Consider the following 19957-nt stretch of genomic DNA (forward strand, 5'->3'; position numbering starts at 1 on the left):
ATGAAAACACATTTTTATGATCTGAAGCAACATATAAATTCTAGATTATTAAGAAAAATTTTTTAAGAATTATTGTAAGTTAAATTAATATATCATAAGTTTGTTCTTTTTAACAATAAAATATATTTTATTAAAGCACGTTTTGCAGATGTGTCCAAGACAATTTCAACGTTCAAAGCCTTTTTCAAAGAAGAAACGTATTCAACAAAGAAAAAATAAAAGAGACAGACAAAGATTTGCGGAAGATCGAAGGAATGCAAAATTGCAAAATGAAGGCATTAATCTTTCTGAGCTATCATTTGGTGGACGTTCTCTCCGTTCGATTTTTTTCTCTGAGCCAAGAATTTTTATTGAAAAACGAAAAACCGAAGCGGACAAACCATTTTTAGAGTCACGAGTAGGAGCGATTTGTGGCCAGAGTGTTCTTCACTTTCGACATCTCGCATTACCATTTCGCCCAAATTGGACCACGTCAATGAGTAAAACTGAATTGGAAGAGAATGAAATATGCTACTTCAAAAAATGGCTGAAATCTACAATTCTACAAAATGAAGAAGCTGGAGTCACTCGAAATATTGGATTTTTTGAAGCTAATTTAAATGTGTGGCGACAATTGTGGAGAACGCTTGAAATGGGAGATGTCATTTGCCTCTTATGCGATATTAGATTCGCATATCTCCACGCAAATAGCAATATCATAAAACTTATAACAGGCCAAAAACTTGGTTCTTCATCTTCTTATCCATTTGCTTATTCTGGATCAACATCTGCATCTGCATCTGCATCTGCATCTGCTTCTGCTTCTGCTTCTGCTTCTGCTTCTGCTTCTGTTTCGTCTTCCTTTTCGATGATGCCTGAAGACGAAGAAAAACCGAGTGAATTCCTTGTTCCTGAGCCAGCGGTGTTTGAAAAAGAAGAAGGGCTCAACAAGCCGCTTGTGCTGGTGCTTACGAAAATCGATCTGGTGCCGTCGACTGTAGTGGAAGCCTGGAAAAGCTACTTTGAGAGGAAGTACAAGGGAATTACAGTGTTTCCGCACAGCTCAAAGGGGAAGTATGCTGGTTCTTCATTGCTGAAGGAGAAGGAGGAAGAGAAGGAGAAAGAGGAAGAGAAGGAAGAAGAAGAAGATGATGATGATGATGATTACAATGATGATGATGATGAAGATGAGGAAGAGAAAGGGAAAGCGAAGAAAGGCTCAAAAAGAGAAAAAACGATGATGAATACCAAAAATATGAAAAATACAAAAAAAGCTCAAAAGTTGCAGAAGGAGAAAGAAAAAGAGGAGAAATACAGTGTGACAGGGACAGATGCGCTTCTGAGGACTTGCTATGAGCTTTGGCAGCAGAGGAAAGAAAAAGAGAGAAAGGAAAGAGCTCAAAGGGGAGAAATAAACGAAAGAACTGAAGAATTTCAATTGGATTCGATGAAACAGACAACACAAGAATTGAATTCTTCTTCTTCTTCTTCCTCTTCCTCTTCTTCTTCCTCTTCTTCTCATCCTTATTCGATGTCCATCGGCTTTGTGGGCGAGCCAAATGTAGGGAAATCCTCGCTGATGAATGAAATTGTGGGCAAAACGGTTTCTTCTGTGTCGCGTCAGCCGGGGCATACGAAGCATTTCCAGACGTTTTTTGTGCCTTTGCCGAGGGGGAAAGGGGGGAAAGAAGAGGAAAATGGAAGAAAAGAAGGGAAAGATAGGGAAAAAGAGGGGGAAAAGGAAGGAAACGAATGGGAAAATGAAGAAAATGAGAGAGAAATGAAGAAGAAGAAACAACAAAAGCAACAAAAATCACAAAAACCACAAAAAAATTCTTCTTCTTTTTCTGATTCTTCAAAGAAAACGAAGGAAAAGTCGAAGCTTTCTTTGAGCGAAGAGGCAGAAAATGAAGTGAAAGTGAGAATTATCGACAGCCCTGGGCTTGTGTGGCCGTGTGAATGCGCAAAAAGCGATGAAAGTGTGTTTTTTATAGAGGGGAATACAATCTTTATTTATTTATTATTTAATATTTAAGAATAATGATGAATGAGTTGTTTTGTGGTTATTGATTGAGTTTGAGTTTAGAAAAGGAGGAGAAAAAAAAATATTTTTAAAAAATATTTTATTCTTTTTTTTTAATGCTCTTATTCTTTTTTTTCTATTTTATGTGTCATTTTATATTTTTTTTTTCCTTCATAAATACTTCTCTCCCTCTTTCTTTCTCTCTCTCTCTTTCTCTTTCTCTTTCTCTTCCTCCTCTCTTCTCTTCTCTTCTCTTCTCTTCTCTTCTCTTCTCTTCTCTTCCTATCCATTCAGTCCCCTATCTCCGCGCCCTCCAGATCCTCGCCGGCGTCTACCCACTCTCCCAGCTCCGCGAGCCCTTCAGCATCATCCGCTTCCTCATCTCCTCTTCTCTTTCTTCCCTCTCCCAAATCTTGGCCTCTTATTCGCTCCCAGACACCCCTGTGCACATAGACAACGAGATCCCTTTGCCTTCCAGTGTCATTCACCCGGCTTTTGAGGTTGTCGATAACATCATCAAAACAAAGCCGATTGTTTATCCAGCGTCTTATTTCGGAGGAGGAAGAGAAGGAGCAAGTCATTTGCTTACTCCAGTTTTGACTTTTCCTTCTTCTTTATCTTCTTCTTCTCTTCCTCCCCCTCCTCATCCTCCTCCTCATCCTGATGATCAAGAAGATAACCAAGATAACCAAGATGATGAAGATAATGAAGAAAATGAAGACAACCAAGATTTCCCTCAAAACCCTCCAAACCCTCTTCGTCCTCCTTTCCCTGCTATTCGTGCTGTAACCCCGCCAGTTCCTTCTTCGCCTCCTCCTCTTCTCTCTCGCTCTCCTCCTCCTTCTCCGATCAACTTGTCGTTTGCGACTGAAGCAATGAGAGACACAGGGTTGTCTTCTGCATTCACAGGGAATGCGGCAAGAGAAATCGACGAGGAGGAGAAGAGACTGAGAAAGGTGTGTTGAGTGTCGATGTTCAATGATGAATTTTTTTTTTTTGATAAATTTGGAAAAATCGAAGGCTGTGATGTTATTATTGATGTAATTTTTTTTAGATTATTTTTGGTTTTTCTTTTTCTTTTTCTTTTTCAAATGTTTTTCTTTATTGATTTAATTTATTTATTTATTTATTTATATTTATTTATTTATTTATTTCTTTCTTTCTTTCTTTCTTTCTTTCTTTCTTTCTTTCTTTCTTTCTTTCATCCGTCTCCAGATCTGGTCGCCCTCCGACATCTGCGAGTCCCTTGCCCTCATTCGCGGCTTCATGACAACAGGCGGCAGGGCAGACAGACACAGAGCAGGGCTTCTGTTTCTGAAGGAGGTTGTTGGAGGGGAAGGGAAAGGGAAAGAGAGAGAGGAAGTGAGAGAGGGAGAAGGAGAAATGGGGGTGAAAGTGAAGAGGGAGGTGAAGGCGGAGGAGAGGGAGAAGGAGAAGAGGAAGGGGATGGGAATGGGGAGAGGAAGAGGAAGAGGGAAAAGGGAAGAAGAAGAAGATGATGATGATGATGATGATGAAAATGATGAAAATGATGGAGATGAAGAAGAAGAAGAAGAGAAAATGGAGATTGGAATAATACCAGCAAAGCCGTTGAAGAGGAAGGAGATGAAGAGAATGAAGGAAAAGCAGGAGAAAGAGGAGAAGAAGAGGAAATTGGAAGAAGAAATAAGAAGAAATGAAGAAAGAAGACAAGAGGAGGAGGAAGAGGAAGAGGAAGAGGAAGAGGAAGAAGATGATGATGATAAATATTCCTTTGGATTTGATTTTGGAGATGCAGAAGAAGGAGAAGAGTCAGAATGGGAAGAAGAAGAAGAAGAAGAAGAATATGAAGAAGATGGAGAAGGAGGAGAAAAGAAAAAGCGAAAGAAGAAGGAGAAGAAGATATTTGTGGAGAATCCGTTTTATAATCCGGAGCTGTTGAGATTTAAGTCGCAAGTGCCAATGTGGACTGTTCCTCCAAAGTGAAAGGAAAAAAAAATAAAATAAAAAGAAAAAAGAAATAGAAAAAGAAAAAGAAGAAAGAAAGAAGATGAAGAAGAGAAAATTTAGATTGCTAAAAATGAGAAAAGAAAGAGGAGAAAAAATAAAAAATAAAACCTTTTTTTTGTATATTCATATTTTTAACAGCAACATTTCGCTTTTTTTAAAAAGACTTTTTATGATTTTCTAATTTTAATTTTTTGGCTTCAATTTTTTTTTTTTTTTTTCAATTCAAAATAGATTTCAAAAGGAGCCTAAAGAAAGAAGAAAAATATGAATATTAATTTCTCTTCTGTTTCAGAATTATTTTTGTTTCATAATCTTTCAAATTGTCTTTTCAATAAATAGATCAGAAAAATAAATTTTGAAAAAATGGAAAATAGTTTTTAATTGTTGCTTTCATCATTTTTGATTTTTAAACTAAAAACTTCATTGAAAATAAAACATTTATCAAATAAAATCTTAAAAAAAAAAAAAAGAAGAAGAATATTAATTTTTCTATTTTTCGCCTTTTCATTCAGAAAATTCCATTCATTTTGCGAAGTTCATCAACTTCTTGTTGCAATTCTCCGACTTGCGATATCAGTTCAGACATTGCTTTGTTCTGCTCTTCAATAAACTGCCTCAAAAATGTCTGGGGAAAAAAGAATTAATAACACAAAAATGATCAATCAAACATTGAAGAATAAGTTAAAAAATGATAAAATAAAATATAATAAATCATCAAATTCAATAATTAATCAAATCAAAAAATAATTAAATAAATAAATAAATAAATAAAATAAAATAAAATAAAATAAAATAAAATAAAATATAATAAAATATAATAAAATAAAATAAAATATAATAAATATTATCACAAACATTCTGCAAATGAAACTGTTTAATTAATTCCACATGCAAATTCCTGCTGTCCTGGTGTGTCTGCTCAAAAAGGCCACTCAACGCTTCTCTGATCAAGTTCTGTGTCATTGTTCTGTCTAATTCTGAGGGAGAGGGGAATTCTGAGTGTGTTGGAGAGAAAGAGGAGGAAGAGGAGGAGGAGGAGGAAGAGGAAGAAGAAGGAAGAGAAGAAGAGGAAGGAGAAGAAGAAAGAGAAGAAGAGGAAGAAGAAGAAGATGTGTTTGGAATGAAAGAATGAGAAGGGAATAGAATAGACGAAGGAGAGGAGGAGGAGGAAGGAGAAAGAGAAGAAGACAAGGACGATGATGATGATTGCATTGAAGAAGAAAATCGTTGATTTTTTTCTTTGTTTGTTTCGTTTTCTGGTTCAATATCCATTTTAATTGAATCTGAAGAAGAAGAAGGGGAAGAAGAAGAAGGAGAGGAGGAAGAAGAAGAAGAGAAAATGGAGCGAGAAGAGGAATTGAATGAAGTGGAAGAGGAATTCAAAGGAGGTTGTTGTGTGGAAGGAGTAGAGGAAGAGGAGGAGGAGGAAGAAGAAGAAGAAAGAAAAGATGATGAAGGTGATAATGATGATGATGATGATGATGATGAGAAAATGGAAGAAGAAGGAGAAGCTAAAGAAGGAGAAGAAGAAGAAGAAGAAGAAGAAGTAGAAAGAGGAGAAGAAGAAGGAGAAAGAGAAGATTGTGAATGGAAAGGTGCTGATGATGAAGAAGAAAGAAGTTGGAAACGAGAAGAGGAAGAAGAAGAGGAAGAAGAAGAGGGAAGAGAAGAAGGAGGAGGAGAAAGAGAAGAAGAAGAAGAGGAAGTTGATTGAGATGAAAGTGGAGGCAAAGAAGAAGAAGAAGAATGATATAAACTGCGAGATTGAGAGCGAATATCAGAAGAAGATGATGATGAAGATGATGATATTAATGATGCAGAAGGAGAAGATGAAGGAGAAGGAGAGGAAGAGGAAGAAGATGAAGAAGAAGGAGAAGCAGAAGGAAGAGAAAGAGAAGAAGGAGAAGGAGAAGCCGAATTCAAAACACCCGTTTTTCCAAATGCCCCTGCATTTTGATTTGTTGAAGGCGAAAGCAGTCTTTTCTTGTCAATCAAACTGCTATTCTCTCCATCAGCCAATTCTGAGTCAACAAACAGAAGCTGATGAATTCCAATAGAATCTCCTCTTCCTTCTCCTCTTTCTCCTCTTTCTCTTTCTCTCTCTCTCTCTGAATGTGCCATCTTCTTCACAACGCTCGGTGCAGTTGACTGAGTAATGTCCTCAAACACATACAAATTCCCCTCTCTGCTGCCAACTGCTAAGCTTTTTTCTCCCTTTCTGAACGCCACACAGCTCAATTCTTCGCCCAAATCATCCAATTCAATCAATTTTGCGGTGGAAACGTCGAAAAGAACGACGTTTCCGATGGAGCTGACGGAGCAGAGGAGGCAGGAGTGGTTGGGGGACCAGTCGAGGGCAGTGATGGAAGAGGGGGGAGAGACTGAAGAGGAAGGATAAGAAAGATAAGGGGGAGGGAGGGAGGAGGGGATTAAATAAAGAAATAAAGAAATAAATAAATAAAGAAACAAATAAATAAACAAAAAGTGAACATTTTGGGATATTATCGAATGTACATAAAAGGAATTAATAAATATTAAAGAAAACATAAAAAACAAAGCAAAGTCATTGAAAAAAAAGATTATAACAACAAGAAATTGCTATTTTGAAACAAATAAAATTTTCTAAAAAAATATTTTTTCATTGAAAAAATTAGAATTTCTTCTGAATTCTCAATTATTTCTTTTTCTTTCTTTTTTTTTTGAAAAATCAAATAATCCAACAAAATATTCCATACTTGCTGTATTTCTCTGCTGTTTTGCCAGAGAACGGGTCGAAAACTCAGCAAGAAGAGCGTTGTGAACCAAGATTATCGTTCTGGGAGCATCTGATTCTCTATCAAACGACAATCTTGCTGGATTAGATGAAGAAGAAGATGAAGAAGAAGAAGAAGATGATGATGATGATGATGATGATGAAAGAGAAGGAGAGAGAGAAGAAAGAGAAGAAGAAGAAGAAGATAACTGCAAAGTCAACATTTTAGCTGCTGCTTCAACGCTGTCGATGTTTCGTGTGGAAGACACGTCGAAGCACCGAACTGCGCCGTCGGCTGTTCCAACAGCCAGAATGTGGTCAGCATTCGGACAGAACTTGAGTGAAGTGATGGCACATCCAAAGGAAGATAAAGAAGAAGATGAGGAGGAAGAGGAAGAGGAAGAAGAAGGGAATGAAGATGAGCGTGTATAAGCTGATAGAGAAGAAGAAGAAGGTGATCTGGAATCGCCAGGCAGCGTGAGCTTGAAATAGAAAGGGTTTGTGCGGACTGGCTGAAGGCGATATAGCAAAAGATCTCCATTTTCTGTTCCAACCGCAAACATTTTGTCTTCCATTCCAAAAGCAACTGCGGTTACGGGTGATTTCGGTCCCTTTTATGAAAAGAAAAAAAAAAGAATAATTAGAATTTTAGTTGTTTTAAGCAAGACATAATTGATGTAAATATGTTGCATACGTAATAAGTGTATCCTGTTCTATTTGGCTTAAGATCCCACAGACGGATCACATTTATGCTTTGTGGAGGGTTTGAAGATGAATCCAACATTCTTCCGTTACTTATAATATACCTTCCAAGTGTTGTTTGTGACAAAGCTCTGACAGGAATCTTCAAAAATGTTTATTCAGTTTTAACATAATACATTGAAAGCATATGGAATATTTTTAACTGAAGCACACTTCATTGTTAAGAATAGACGAAAATGGATAGTTTATTTTTCCAAAGTATATATGACCGCTAGAGCATCCGCAAACAAGAACTCCAGCTTGAAATTAAAAAATAATTATTCAATTTTTTTAGAAACGAATATAAAAATACAATTTACAAAAATTATTGAACAAAACTTGATGAGCAGCTCATTGATATTATTTCTTCGTCTTGAGGTGATTTTGCCTCCAACCTTAACGAAATATTAGAACGAGAAATCTGCCACAATCGAACTTCTTTCGAGCATGAAATAAGATTCATTTCTGTAATATAATTGTATTGTTTAGAAAACAGATGGCAAATAAAAAATTAAGTTATGAATTATCCATTAAAAGAGATTTTTTGTTCAAACATTTCTCAGAATTATTAATAATATTCATTTCTTGATCATAACGAGAAAATGAAAAACTGACTTTTTCAGTCGGACATGTATTTGAAAAACATCTTGCACTTATGTAATATTCAATTCATCGTTATTTTAAACTTGATTGTGCTTGAAGCCTATTTTCATTGAGAAATAGTTCTCTTTTTTTTGTGCCAGATGGTGTTTATTCAATATCTTCTCTACAACAGATGCAGCAATAGCATATGTTGCATCAAAAGGTGTGAATGTATCTGCACGTAAAGGTGAATCGCTGGAAGAATCATGGTAATTCTGCACAAGCGCTGCAGTGCTTCCAGGAGGTATTTGACCAAGGAAAATTGTCGTTGAAGTTAGTAATATATCCCTTTTCTTCTACAAATGATATTGAGATGAAGATGACGAGCCAGTAGTTGACCAATTAAAATTCAACAACGTTTGCAAATGCCGTCGATCATGTGTTGATGGTATCTTGCGTGCTGATGATGTGATGCTCGCAGGAAAAGTTGCATGTGCAAAGATATGATGATGTCGGAAAGTGATGCACAGAATCATTATGCGGACAAGGAGCGCGCATTATTGTTACAGAAATCGATCCAATATGCGCATTACAAGCATGCATGAGCGGATACCAAGTGATTACAGTTAAAGATGCCTTGCCAATTGCAGAAGTATTTGTGGCCTGCACTGGAAACAGAGACATCATCACAGCTGAACATATGTCTAAAGTGAAGCATATGGCAATCGTTGGAAACATTGGTCATTTTGACGACGAAATTGAAGTTGGAAAGCTTATTGCATGGCCAGGTGTCAAGAGAGAAACCATCAAGCCTCAGGTTGACAAATTCACATTCCCTGATGGACATTCAATCATTCTCCTTGCAGAAGGTCGTTTGATGAATTTGGGATGCGCCAATGGCCACCCATCGTTTGTGATGTCCAACTCCTTCACAAATCTTGAACTTGATCGAGATGCATTGAAATGACGAAAATAATACCGCTCAAACGTTTCCGATTCATTTGGAAATTAAAGGAGAGCTTTTCGCACTTCCATTTGAAAAGAGTTTTATTTGATACTTATTGTTAAATACTTAACTAAAATGACAATTAGCCTTTTATTTTGTGAAGATCCATTCAAAAAATAACATTAAATTGCGAAAAAAAAATTCACATTCCTTTTTCATATTTATAAATTTGATCGAACGCGTTAAGTTTAAATTGTGTTTTTCAGAACATCTTGTTTTTCAAAACAGATTGTTTTCATTTTTTAAATTTTGTGTTTCCTCCAAAATATAGATCATTCTTTATTTTCATCCAAAAGTATGTACAAAATATAACTCATTAAAATAATTTATTTGTATTTTTTTCCTGGAAGACTCTGAAAAATATGTCAAAGAAAAATTATGCAATTTTCCGATTTGTACAATCTCAGGGAAATAAATCCCCATGCAAATGAGGTGTGTAAATTTTCATGTGGAGGCTTACAACTTATTTCCTACCAAAACATGATTGATCGGGATGAAAATGAGACGAACGAAGAATCCAACAAATCCGAGGACAAGGAAGCCAGCTCCGGTGGCAAGAGCGATTTTAGAAAATTCTATTTAGAGAATATTAACATAAATCAGAATAAGAATAAATAACAACCTTTTGCATCTGGCTTTGTGCAACGATTCCAAAAGCGAACTGAATCTCTTGCAAATTTGCTCAATGGTCCTGAAACTTTTCGAACTTGTTGTTCCATCTTCTAATAAAATAAATGACGTGCACAAAGAAACACTTTATCAAGCAATGAACACGACGAGCAAACCCTCACAAATCAAGATAAATATCTTAAACAGTGGGAAAGATCAGTAATTCCTTTTTAATCCAATTCACCGTTGTGATTGCAGCAATTTGAAATATGACCGAAGCTGAATTAGAAGATAATATTTTGAAAGAATCAAGGAAAGCATTCCAAGAGAGAATTCACAAAGAGCTTTTAGTTAGCGAACAAATTCTTGATTTGGCTGCTTTTGATGCTGAATTCCAAGCAAAATCAAAAGATTTACAACCAGCACTTACATCAATGGCCTCAAAAGGTATTGTGGAATAGAACTTAATTTTTAGTGTCAGTCATATTTTTAACTTTTCAATATCTTTTATGAAAATATTCGAAGGCTTTATCACAACGCAATCAACTCAACAAACATTTTTCAAAATAACAGAGCTTGGCAATCAAATTCTTTCTGGAAAAGAAACAGATGATGAAGTAGTGTACAAATATATTGGATCTGAAGGAAAATTGGAAAAGGAAGCTAAAGATCATTTGAAAGGCCCAGTTTGATATTTATTCCAATTAAATCATCATTCTTTATTATTATTTTTCATTGTTTTAACGCAATATTACAGCTTATTGGTGTCTTGAATGGCCTTGTTAAAAAAGGTTATCTTATTCTTGATAAATCTGGAGAGCCTATCTTTGTATGAACGATACGCTTTTAAGTTTGTTGTAACTTTTATATTTTTTGCTGATTGCAGAAACAAGATAAGCCGTTTGTTGACGAATTGCGAGATATGATTGTTGCTTTTGACAAATCTCAGAAAGGACAAGGAGCTCCTCTTCCTCAGAAAGAGATTGATGGCTTAGTTAAGAAGAAATGGGTTGAAAAAGGGTAATGTTACTTTTTGAAATGAAAACAATTAATATTAATAAATTTTTGAAATTATTTTTTTTTTTTTTTTGTATTTGTCAAAAAAATAATGATGCATTTTTTAAAGAGCACGTAAAGTCATCAGTGTCTCGAAAGGACTTTCTTTCGACAGTTTCACGACAGAAGAACAGAAAGTGCTGACAAACGACATGCTGCGAAACGGTGAATGGGCAAAGGGACATTTGAAGGAGAAAAAATTCACTGTGGCAAATGATGTTGTTCCATGGGGAAAATTGCATCCTCTGGTTGAGATGAGATCGCAGTTCAGAAGAATTTTCTTGAAATTGGGGTATGTTTTTTTTTTAAATCATTTTTTCTTTAAAATAATTGTGTTATGATTTTTCCTTGATTATTGAAAATTGCTCAAAATTTTGCTGTTTTAAATAAATAATTCGCAATTCTTTGCATCGCCAATAAATCTTATTCAATCTCAGCTTCTCCGAAATGTTCACCCGCCGCTATGTTGAGTCCTCTTTCTGGAACTTCGATGCGCTTTTCCAGCCACAGGCACACCCTTGCCGTGATCTCCAGGACACATTCTTTGTTGCTTCATCTGACTGCAAAGGAGATAACACTCAATGCAAACAGACTGAATGTGCTGAGCAAGAGAAATGTGCTTCTTCCTCTTGCTCCTCGTCATCATCTTCTTCTTCTTCTTCCATCCCTGCCCCTTATGCCCCATATGACCTGAGCTCCGCATTGCCTTCTGTTCCTGTCGACCGCATTCGCGCTGCACACGAAAGCGGCGGTGCAGTTGCAGGAGGATCGATTGGGCTGAACTACCGATGGAGCGAGTGGGATGCAAAGAAGATGATTATGCGCACGCACACCACAGCTATCTCCGCACGCACACTGGCCTCGCTCAACTCGGAGCTCCACAGGCACTGGGAGAAAGGAGAATATCTCGATCTGAAGGCAGGAGCAGCAGCTGAGGGAGGGATAAAGGAGTCGAGGCTGGTGAAGTTCTTCTCAGTGGATCGTGTGTTCCGAAACGAGACGCTGGACAAGACACATCTTGCAGAGTTCCACCAGCTGGAAGGGTTTGTGGTTGGGCGGAATCTTCACGTGGGCGATCTGATTGGGACGATCAAGGAGTTCTTTGCAGAGATCGGGATGACACAGCTGAAGTTCCAGCCGACGTTCAACCCGTACACAGAGCCATCGCTGGAGATGTATGCGTTCCACCCGCTGCTGAAGGCGTGGATCGAGATTGGGAACTCAGGCATCTTCCGAGACGAGGTGATGCGTCCGCTGGGATTGGGAGAGGATGTGAGAGCGATTGCGTGGGGATTGTCTTTGGAGAGGCCTGCGATGATCCAGGCGAATGTTTCAGCGATTGGGGATTTGTTTGGGTCTGAGGTGGATGTGAATTGGATTGAACAGAGTTGCTTGAAGATGCTTCATCCATAAGATTTATTTTGATATTTATTTTTTTTTTTTTCATATTTTTTAAATTATCTATTTATTAAAAATTTTAATAACCGAAAAATTTTGAATTTTTTCGAAAAGTAATTCTATGTAAATATTCATAGAACTTGATCATCAACATGTTTTTGTTGGCCCGTTAGTGGTTAAACGTAAATAATATTAGGGACGAAATATTTTGCTTTATGAATTTTGTTCCATTCAACTCAAACAAATATTTTTCTCAATTTTAGAGTTTTTCTGTATTTTTTGACATGGGAATGTAAGACTTATTATGATATTTTTCCAGAAGATGTTTGGAACAAATCGTTGTTTATTTCATAAATGAAATAATTATGCACCATTTGAACAATCTGATATCAAAACTTTGTGATTTAGTGAGTATTTTTTGAGTACTGGAGATAGATATATGTCGATTGAAGAATTGTATTATTAGCCCCAAATGTTGATTTGGATGATGCATAATGCAGATAGGGAGAATGTTCTTATTGACGAATTCGGAAATATGTCTATTTCATGTATTATAGATGATATTTTGATTTATAAAATTTCGAAACTGATTATCAAAAAATAATATAATTAAATGATTATCCAAAGAATTATTCTTGATAATTTGGAGAATTTTTAAACATCTGGAGAGCATCATTTGTCAGTCTGGAGAAAATGCATTGAAACATAAAATATTTTCCAACCGAATAATCTGCAAGAAATATTTGGCATCTTCCAAGAAGATAAATGGAAGGAAAAGCAATTGAGACCAATGACAGTTTGAATTTTTTTATTTTTTTATAAAAAAATTCGGACAACTTTTTGAAAATGTGGAAATTTTCACGAATATGTAATATTCTTTTTGAAAAATTGCAAATGTTTTTTTTTTCTGACTCAATTCGAAAACAATATTGTTTTCAACAGTATTATGTTGCAAATACTTCAAACATTGAATTGAAATAACTGTTACAAATCAATATTATAAACTTTTAATGGATAGAATTTTGCTCATAAATGAGGTGTTTGTTGCGAAATCAGAAAAAAATTAGATATTATAATAATACGAAATAATTGACAGTTGCGACTTTTCAAATAGAATTACAAACATTTCAATCATTTTGTTTGACTAATAATTTCAAAAATCCAGCAGATGAACACAATTGAGCATTTCAATAGCAAAAAAAGGACCTTGCAATTCGTTTTGTTCAATCATTGTTTTTAGTGAGTCTCGAAAAGGAATAAAACTTGACAATACTTTTTATCCAAACAAACGTATTAAATATTTTATAATTATGCAGATCAAAAAAAAAATGTGAGATTTGTGTGATAATTGTCGAATCATGTTTTTTTCAATGAAAAACACCTCTTCTAATAAAAATAACCTTTGATCAATCTACATATCTATAACTGTTGTGATTTCTACAACAAACACCTAAATTGCATTCATTTATATATACAGAAAATTAACATTTTTCCTCTTGAGATCTGAAATATTTTATCAAAAAAATTCAAAATGAAAAAAAAAATTGTTATTTGAAATTCTGTTATTCCAAATCTGAAAAACCATAGACGAATAACAAATGATGCAATGTCAATGAAATTCACATCATTGAACAATTTACAATTAAGAAAAACAAATAATTGTTCCTCAAGATCTAAAAATTTAAAAATCTCATGTGGGACGAAAATTTTTTTTTTGAATAATGATCCACACTGTTTTTTCGAAGATTTTTCTCAACTTTTCAGCATTTGAATATTCAACATTGCACTAAAATGTCAGAATAAAAATTATTCGATTTTAGAAAAAGAATGGAATTAATTATTGAATTTTACATAAATGCAAAAATTGAGACCAATATGTGTAATTCTTTTTGAAAAGTCGCAAAAGTTAAATTTTCAAATTAATCAAAAATTTCATATTTTGCTCAAATTTCTGTTTCTACTAACGAATCTTCTAAAGAATGTTTGAAAAAGCATTATCAAGATATTGATTCCAAGTTTTTGTGAAGTTTGGTTGATGTTAACAAAAATTTGAGCAAAATATGGAATTTTTGATTTATTTGAAAATTAAACATTTGCGACTTTTCAAAAAGAATTACCCATATGGACAAAATTTAACTTTTTTGAAAATACACCATGATTTATTCCAAACTTTTTCTGCTTTTTATCAGATTTAGTCTAACGTTTTAGTACAAAAATTTTTTAATAGATTATACATTGAAAACAGAATAAGATTCAAAAATGAAGGGGGAACAAAATTTAGAGAGCTAAAAATTTCTTCTCAAAAAATTTAAAGTTTCCATTATATAAAAATTCCTTTATTTCGAAAAAAAAAAACGTTAACAACCAAAAGTTTTTTCAAAAAACACAAAAACAAAAAAACAAATTACTAATGAAATTACCAAAACCTATTAAAAACATTAACACTCACACTGAAAACCATTGGGTGGGTTTCAGCAGTAAGTAAGCAAAAACATATAAAGTTCTTATAAAGAAAAAAAATTTCATTAAACAATTGACTCTATACAGATTTTGTGAAATCTTTCAAAAGTCAAAAACGAATATTTAACAATAATAAATATAATAAATACTCTAATTATTTATAAAATTCCGTACAAAAGAAGTGAATTCGATATACAATTCACACTGAAACAAATAATTTGAAGCACAATTGTTTGGGAAAACTTCTTGGCCACAATCCCTTTAAAGTACAAAACTTATAAAACTGAAAAAAAATAAAAATACACACACACACAAAAAAAAAGAATGATAAGAGCGAGTTACATTATTTACAAAAAAAGCTCTTTTCAATTCATAATAAGCTTGACGAAAGAGGTTCATTCATCATTGCTTCCAACTCAACAATATACTCATTATTTTTCTCTGTTCTCTTGTTCTTTTTTGAAGAGTCATGAAACACTGTTGTCACTTTTTTCTGCACTTTTCTTCCACATGGCCAGTCGATGTTCATCAATGTTTCAAATACTGGCAAAACATTTCCAATATATCCGAAATACACAAAAGTCCCTCCAAGAGATGAAAGAATCATAACTCCAGAAACTTTCATTGATCTTTGGGTGACAACAACAGTTTTATCCAGTTTCAGTTTGATATTCACACCAAATCCCATGCTGTAATGCAAATCTTGGTTTGTTGCAGTCGAACCATTTTCAAAAGAAATGTGGTTAATGAGATGGCCATCCTTTTTTGGAACAGATCTGAAAAACACATTTTGCCGGAAAATAGAATTGACCAGCTCCAACGTTATGTTTGTGGGATGATTGCCACTGTAAACACTATCATTGCCACTGACTGTGAGTTCTTCAATCGAAGAATAATAATTTTTCGAGTCAAACAATAATCTGTTCTCTTTATTTTGTGCAAGTATGGCCGAGTCAACAGATGCAAAAACTTTTATTGCACGACAAGTGGCTTCTCTTTCAGACGAAAACATTGAAAAGAAAGCGGAATAATAATCGTTCACTGGGAAATCTATATTGTTTGCATTAATTGAAATTAAGCAGTTTTTCGTTGTCGGATAAAAACTGTTGCCAGATTCGCTTTCTGTGCACGTTGGAGAGAATTGCAGCTTGACATAATCACTTACATCTGAGAAATACATACATACATACAAACATACATAAATAAATTAATCAAAAAATGAATCAAAAAAAAAAAAAAAAATAAAAAAAAAATACAAAATAAAAAAAAAATACAAAAAAATAATTAAAAAAAAAATTCTACTAAATTTAATCCGTTACAAACCAAATGGATTGAACACAGTTTTTCCAAAACCCAATTTTTCAGAGCATTTTGAGTCTTTTACACATTCGCCAGAGTAATCCATCAGTGTAAGATCAACTCTGAAATTTGTACTTTTTATTTTTTTCAATTGAACATTTTCTTCCGAAGTTGCATCAACAGTTGTTTTTGTTTCAATAATATTGAATAATGCTATTCCCAAAATGTTAGAAATTATTGCGCCCAACACAAAAAACATGCCCACAATCGAAATAAATCCTCCAAAGGTTGTCTTTTTGACCTGCTTGATAGTCTTATGCGTATTGGGATCAAGAGAATCAACGTACTTGTTCGAATAACCATCGAGCTTCCACAAATACTTTTTTGATGGCAAGCAGAGGAGAATAAAAGCAACAGCAGCACCTATGCCTATTGAAGCAATATATGAAACCAAATTTGCTGTGAGCTCAGAAGAAGATGATATTTGATACAATTCCGGTTGTTTTGTCTTTGATGGATCATGAGAGGGATATGTGTTGTTATTTGATGCCGAACCCATTGGGCAATAATGGCCTTTTGTGCAATTTTCAAATGCCAAAGAATTTGTTGAGTTGCTATATGTTCCAGAATTAACAGGAACACAACCATATTTTCGAGAACCACGTAACGTTCCAAATGTTCCTTTTGGACACGGATCACATTGACCATTGCTATACTCTTCAGAATACCAACCAGCTTTGCAAAATTGACATTCTCCATTTTCATCCTGATAAGAACCCGGGGCACACTCAAATGCGTCATTTTGAAGTTTGAATATTCTCAAGGAATCATATGCAATTTCCGTGACGATACGATTTTCACTGATCTGTCTCCCACCAAAACAGAAAACTTCTCGCTTTTGAACAGCACATCCAGCTTCAACAACATCAAGATGCTTTCCATTTGCAAGAAATGTTCCATCATCTTCGATCACATTTGCTGTTCTATTTTTGTTGATTTTGACAATCTTGAATGTGTCCATTGCTCTGCCATCGTTCATCCCTCCAAACATCAATACTTTATCATCTAATGGCAATGCATTCCCATCTTGATGATGATATGTGAGGACAAATTCTCTGTCAGCTTTTATGCCGTTAGAAGCATTGTGACTTGGATTCTTCATTGCGTAGGCAAACGGTATGCAACTAAAACCATGGAAAGGAAAAGCTCCTGCCATTCCACCAAGATAAACCACATTTGGAGATACAGGTTCTTCGTTTTTTGTTCTCAAGTTTCGATTATTATTAACTTTTGTTGAATCAAAATTATCTGGACAATTTTTTTTATATTCATCACGCTCTTGATTTTGAAATTTTCCTTCGTTTTTCGGATCTATCATGTCCATAACAAAGGCGCTGGGGCGATAAAATGGCGAGTTCAGAACTGAAGCACCCCATGTATCTATTTGAAAGTTAAATATAGAAATAATTGTATATTTTGTTCCATAACTTGTTCGTCCTCCAATAACAAATAAAAAATCCATGTACATTTCCATTGCTGCTCCATACACAGGAACAGGCTTATTAATTGAATTCTTTCCCAACTGTTTCCACAAGCAAGTTAAAAATGTAAATTCCCACAATTCATTTGACGGCTCCACTTTTCCTGTTTGTGGATTCGGCCCCAAGCCTCCAAATATTAATAACCTTCCATTATCGTGACAATATGAAGCAAGCTCCCTTGCTGGAGGAGTTTCTGAATAAACAGCAGGAATAACTTTGTTCCACTGATTATTAGTTGGTCTCCATAAATACATATCATTAAATATTTCTCCAGTTTCAGGGTCACGACCACCATAAACGAAATATGAATCTCCTCTTGTTCCCACAATTGGGTTCACACGCGGAGAAGGCGCATAGCCGTTCACTTTGATAATTGAAATAAATGGTGACAAAAACTCATCTGATGAAGATGTTGAGTTGCATGCTTGTGAAGAACCGTGTTTGTCAGACTTTTCCAGCGAAGAAACAGTATCACCATAAGCAAATAACTTTTGATGAAAATTCGCTCTTCTTTCAATTGCTTTGTCAGAATAAATATCATTTTCTATATGATTGATTGACAAATCCTCTTTCATAACAGAAATGAAATCAGCGTTCACATCAATCATCGTTCTTCCTCCAAAGATGAAAAGATTTCCTTCGTTGTCTGTTGCACATGTGCAATCAAATCGATACATTTCCATTTTTTCTAATGATATTTCTTTGAAATAGGCTATTGATGGATTATTTCCACTCTTAACAACTTCACTGAGATCAAGAATTAACAATACATTGAAGAGAGTTAATATGCCATTTGCCTGTTTTCCTCCAAAAATGTATGCAAATGCCTCATTTGGAGAAGAGAAAGTGGAGTGCCCAAAATTGGTCCGAGAGTCAGGAATGTAGCTCTCATTCCCATTCTTATCTTGTATTTTCACTTTTTCCCAAGATTGAGAAGCAACGTTCAAGTTAACTCTGAACATCTTCAATTTAGGAATTGTATTTCCGCCTGGGTTCCCTCCATATACGACTGCATATCCATTTGAAACTATCATTCCAGCACCGAAACATGGCTCAGGAGCATCTGCACTTGTAGATATGTTCAGTTTTGTCCATTGATTTGCTCGAGTGTCATATTCCCACAGATCATTCAGAAGGCCTGATGCACCGATTCCTCCAAAAATATATAACCTTTCCCCATCCGTTGCATATGCCATTGATTGTCTTGCTTCTGGAACAGTTTTTCCTTCATCCACTTCTTTCCATTCTTTTGATGAAAAATCAAATGCCCAAAGAGCGTTTGAAAATCCACTATCTTGCCACCCACCCCAGATGAAAAACGTGTTATTCACTCTGAATTGAGCAAAATTCTTAACCAATGGCTTTTTGCTTTCCAACGGCAAGTGCAAGCGCTTTATGTGCAAAGGATGAAACTCAACAATGTAAGCATCCGTTAATATGTGGTCATCATATGAGACACCTCCGTAGACGAATAAGCTATCTTTTCCATTGTTTGTAAAAAACTGGACAAAAGAAGAATAACGAGGATTAATTTGACTGCCATATGCAGGAAATGTTTCCACAGATTTCACAATCTGCTTTTCTTCATAACAACAAGCATATTTGATGCAAAACAAACCAAATAAAACTCCAACCATAATTTTTGATCTGATATATAAAATAAAACAGATTGAATTTAAAAATTAAAATTATTGAAATGTTTAATTGGAACAATATCGGTTATTCAAACATCACGCAAGAGGCAAGCAAAACCTGATAAAGTGTATTACGAAAAAATTGCAAAATGATGAAAAAAGATAATTAGATAGATAAGGAATATTTTCAATGAATTAATTCAAGAAAAAAAAAACTGTTATTATCAGGTTAGAATAATTTTCTTTTTCATATTTTTTCAATTGAAACTTATTATTTTTAAGCTTTTAACCTTTTTCACATTCATTGGAAACCTGACGATGATCGCAAAACACGTTAATCACTTGTATTCCATTTATTTAAAATTTTAAAAGATTTATTCGCTTCAATTTTGACTCAATGATTTCGTATAAATGCATATTTACATGTGTTTTTTTTAGTTATCTTTCTTTGATTAAACAATCCATTCTTTCATTTGAAGCTTTTAAGAACAGCTTTTTCTTCATATATCTTTGCTAAATATTTTCATTTTCAAAACGATGGTTCAAATACTGATGTTTTAATGGAAACTATAGAAGATCAAGCCAATTAATTTTACCAAATATGTGCGAATTCACTTTCATTAGGGTGATTATTTTTCCAAGCAATACATTTTCAAAAAGCAGATGATGAGGGTCACAGAAATGTTCAATGGTTGGCACTCATTCTTGCTTTTGAGTTCTTGATTATTGAATTTCTCTCAACATACTTTTTTCGGAATTGATTCATGAACTGGAAGATTGCTCTGATGCCGAGCGCAAATAGAAAATCGAAGAAAACGATGACATCGACGATTGAATGAATGAACAAGATTTTTCGATCTTCATTTTTGAGCTGTTTGGAAAAATACT

General features: G+C 34.6%; 6 protein-coding genes across 6 annotated transcripts; 3 read left to right on the forward strand and 3 right to left on the reverse strand.

The window, feature by feature from the left end:
- Window positions 1-31: 31 nt before the first annotated feature.
- On the forward strand, window positions 32-4256 carry MONOS_2632 (uncharacterized protein). Its single transcript, XM_067872564.1, has 4 exons — window positions 32-98; window positions 149-1958; window positions 2297-2958; window positions 3218-4256. Exons 2-4 carry the CDS (start codon window positions 149-151, stop codon window positions 3965-3967), a joined length of 3222 nt encoding a protein of 1073 aa, XP_067726820.1. The 5' UTR covers window positions 32-98; the 3' UTR covers window positions 3968-4256.
- MONOS_2633 (uncharacterized protein) lies at window positions 4193-7947 on the reverse strand (the record flags this gene model as incomplete). The annotated part of the gene is made up of 6 exons (XM_067872565.1): window positions 4193-4616; window positions 4847-6372; window positions 6727-7354; window positions 7438-7587; window positions 7659-7744; window positions 7824-7947. 6 exons carry the CDS (start codon window positions 7945-7947, stop codon window positions 4500-4502), a joined length of 2631 nt encoding a protein of 876 aa, XP_067726821.1. The 3' UTR covers window positions 4193-4499.
- A 720-nt stretch (window positions 7948-8667) lies between these two features.
- Window positions 8668-9033, forward strand: MONOS_2634 (S-adenosyl homocysteine hydrolase 3; the record flags this gene model as incomplete). The annotated part of the gene is made up of 1 exon (XM_067872566.1): window positions 8668-9033. One exon carries the CDS (start codon window positions 8668-8670, stop codon window positions 9031-9033), a length of 366 nt encoding a protein of 121 aa, XP_067726822.1.
- A 355-nt stretch (window positions 9034-9388) lies between these two features.
- On the reverse strand, window positions 9389-9889 carry MONOS_17612 (putative protein transport protein Sec61 subunit gamma). Its single transcript, XM_067870548.1, has 3 exons — window positions 9858-9889; window positions 9695-9794; window positions 9389-9647 (listed from the first exon to the last, which is right to left on the reverse strand). The coding sequence occupies exons 2-3, from the start codon at window positions 9789-9791 to the stop codon at window positions 9529-9531; spliced, it is 216 nt and encodes a 71-aa protein (XP_067726823.1). The 5' UTR covers window positions 9792-9794; window positions 9858-9889; the 3' UTR covers window positions 9389-9528.
- A 10-nt stretch (window positions 9890-9899) lies between these two features.
- On the forward strand, window positions 9900-12372 carry MONOS_2635 (putative phenylalanyl-tRNA synthetase alpha chain). The gene is made up of 6 exons (XM_067872567.1): window positions 9900-10128; window positions 10207-10367; window positions 10439-10510; window positions 10568-10701; window positions 10808-11029; window positions 11175-12372. The coding sequence occupies exons 1-6, from the start codon at window positions 9951-9953 to the stop codon at window positions 12148-12150; spliced, it is 1743 nt and encodes a 580-aa protein (XP_067726824.1). The 5' UTR covers window positions 9900-9950; the 3' UTR covers window positions 12151-12372.
- Window positions 12373-15910: 3538 nt separating this feature from the next.
- Window positions 15911-19072, reverse strand: MONOS_2636 (putative member of the kelch motif protein family; the record flags this gene model as incomplete). The annotated part of the gene is made up of 1 exon (XM_067872568.1): window positions 15911-19072. One exon carries the CDS (start codon window positions 19070-19072, stop codon window positions 15911-15913), a length of 3162 nt encoding a protein of 1053 aa, XP_067726825.1.
- Between the last annotated feature and the right edge of the window lie 885 nt (window positions 19073-19957).

This window comes from Monocercomonoides exilis, assembly GCF_001643675.1.
Source record: "Monocercomonoides exilis strain PA203 chromosome Unknown scaffold24-1337568, whole genome shotgun sequence".
Classification (NCBI taxonomy): domain Eukaryota; phylum Preaxostyla; order Oxymonadida; family Polymastigidae; genus Monocercomonoides; species Monocercomonoides exilis.

What these genes read in the sequence shown, in the direction of transcription:
- MONOS_17612 (XM_067870548.1), bottom strand. Translation starts at nt 9,791, where the DNA reads ATGGAACAACAAGTTCGAAAAGTTTCAGGACCATTGAGCAAATTTGCA. An exon ending in CACAAAGCCAGATGCAAAAG is followed by an intron (nt 9,648 to 9,694) that starts GTTGTTATTTAT and finishes TTCTCTAAATAG; the next exon opens with AATTTTCTAAAATCGCTCTT.
- MONOS_2635 (XM_067872567.1), top strand. Translation starts at nt 9,951, where the DNA reads ATGACCGAAGCTGAATTAGAAGATAATATTTTGAAAGAATCAAGGAAA. An exon ending in TACATCAATGGCCTCAAAAG is followed by an intron (nt 10,129 to 10,206) that starts GTATTGTGGAAT and finishes AAATATTCGAAG; the next exon opens with GCTTTATCACAACGCAATCA. An exon ending in AGAATTTTCTTGAAATTGGG is followed by an intron (nt 11,030 to 11,174) that starts GTATGTTTTTTT and finishes ATTCAATCTCAG; the next exon opens with CTTCTCCGAAATGTTCACCC.
- MONOS_2632 (XM_067872564.1), top strand. Translation starts at nt 149, where the DNA reads ATGTGTCCAAGACAATTTCAACGTTCAAAGCCTTTTTCAAAGAAGAAA. An exon ending in ATGCGCAAAAAGCGATGAAA is followed by an intron (nt 1,959 to 2,296) that starts GTGTGTTTTTTA and finishes CTATCCATTCAG; the next exon opens with TCCCCTATCTCCGCGCCCTC. An exon ending in AGGAGAAGAGACTGAGAAAG is followed by an intron (nt 2,959 to 3,217) that starts GTGTGTTGAGTG and finishes ATCCGTCTCCAG; the next exon opens with ATCTGGTCGCCCTCCGACAT.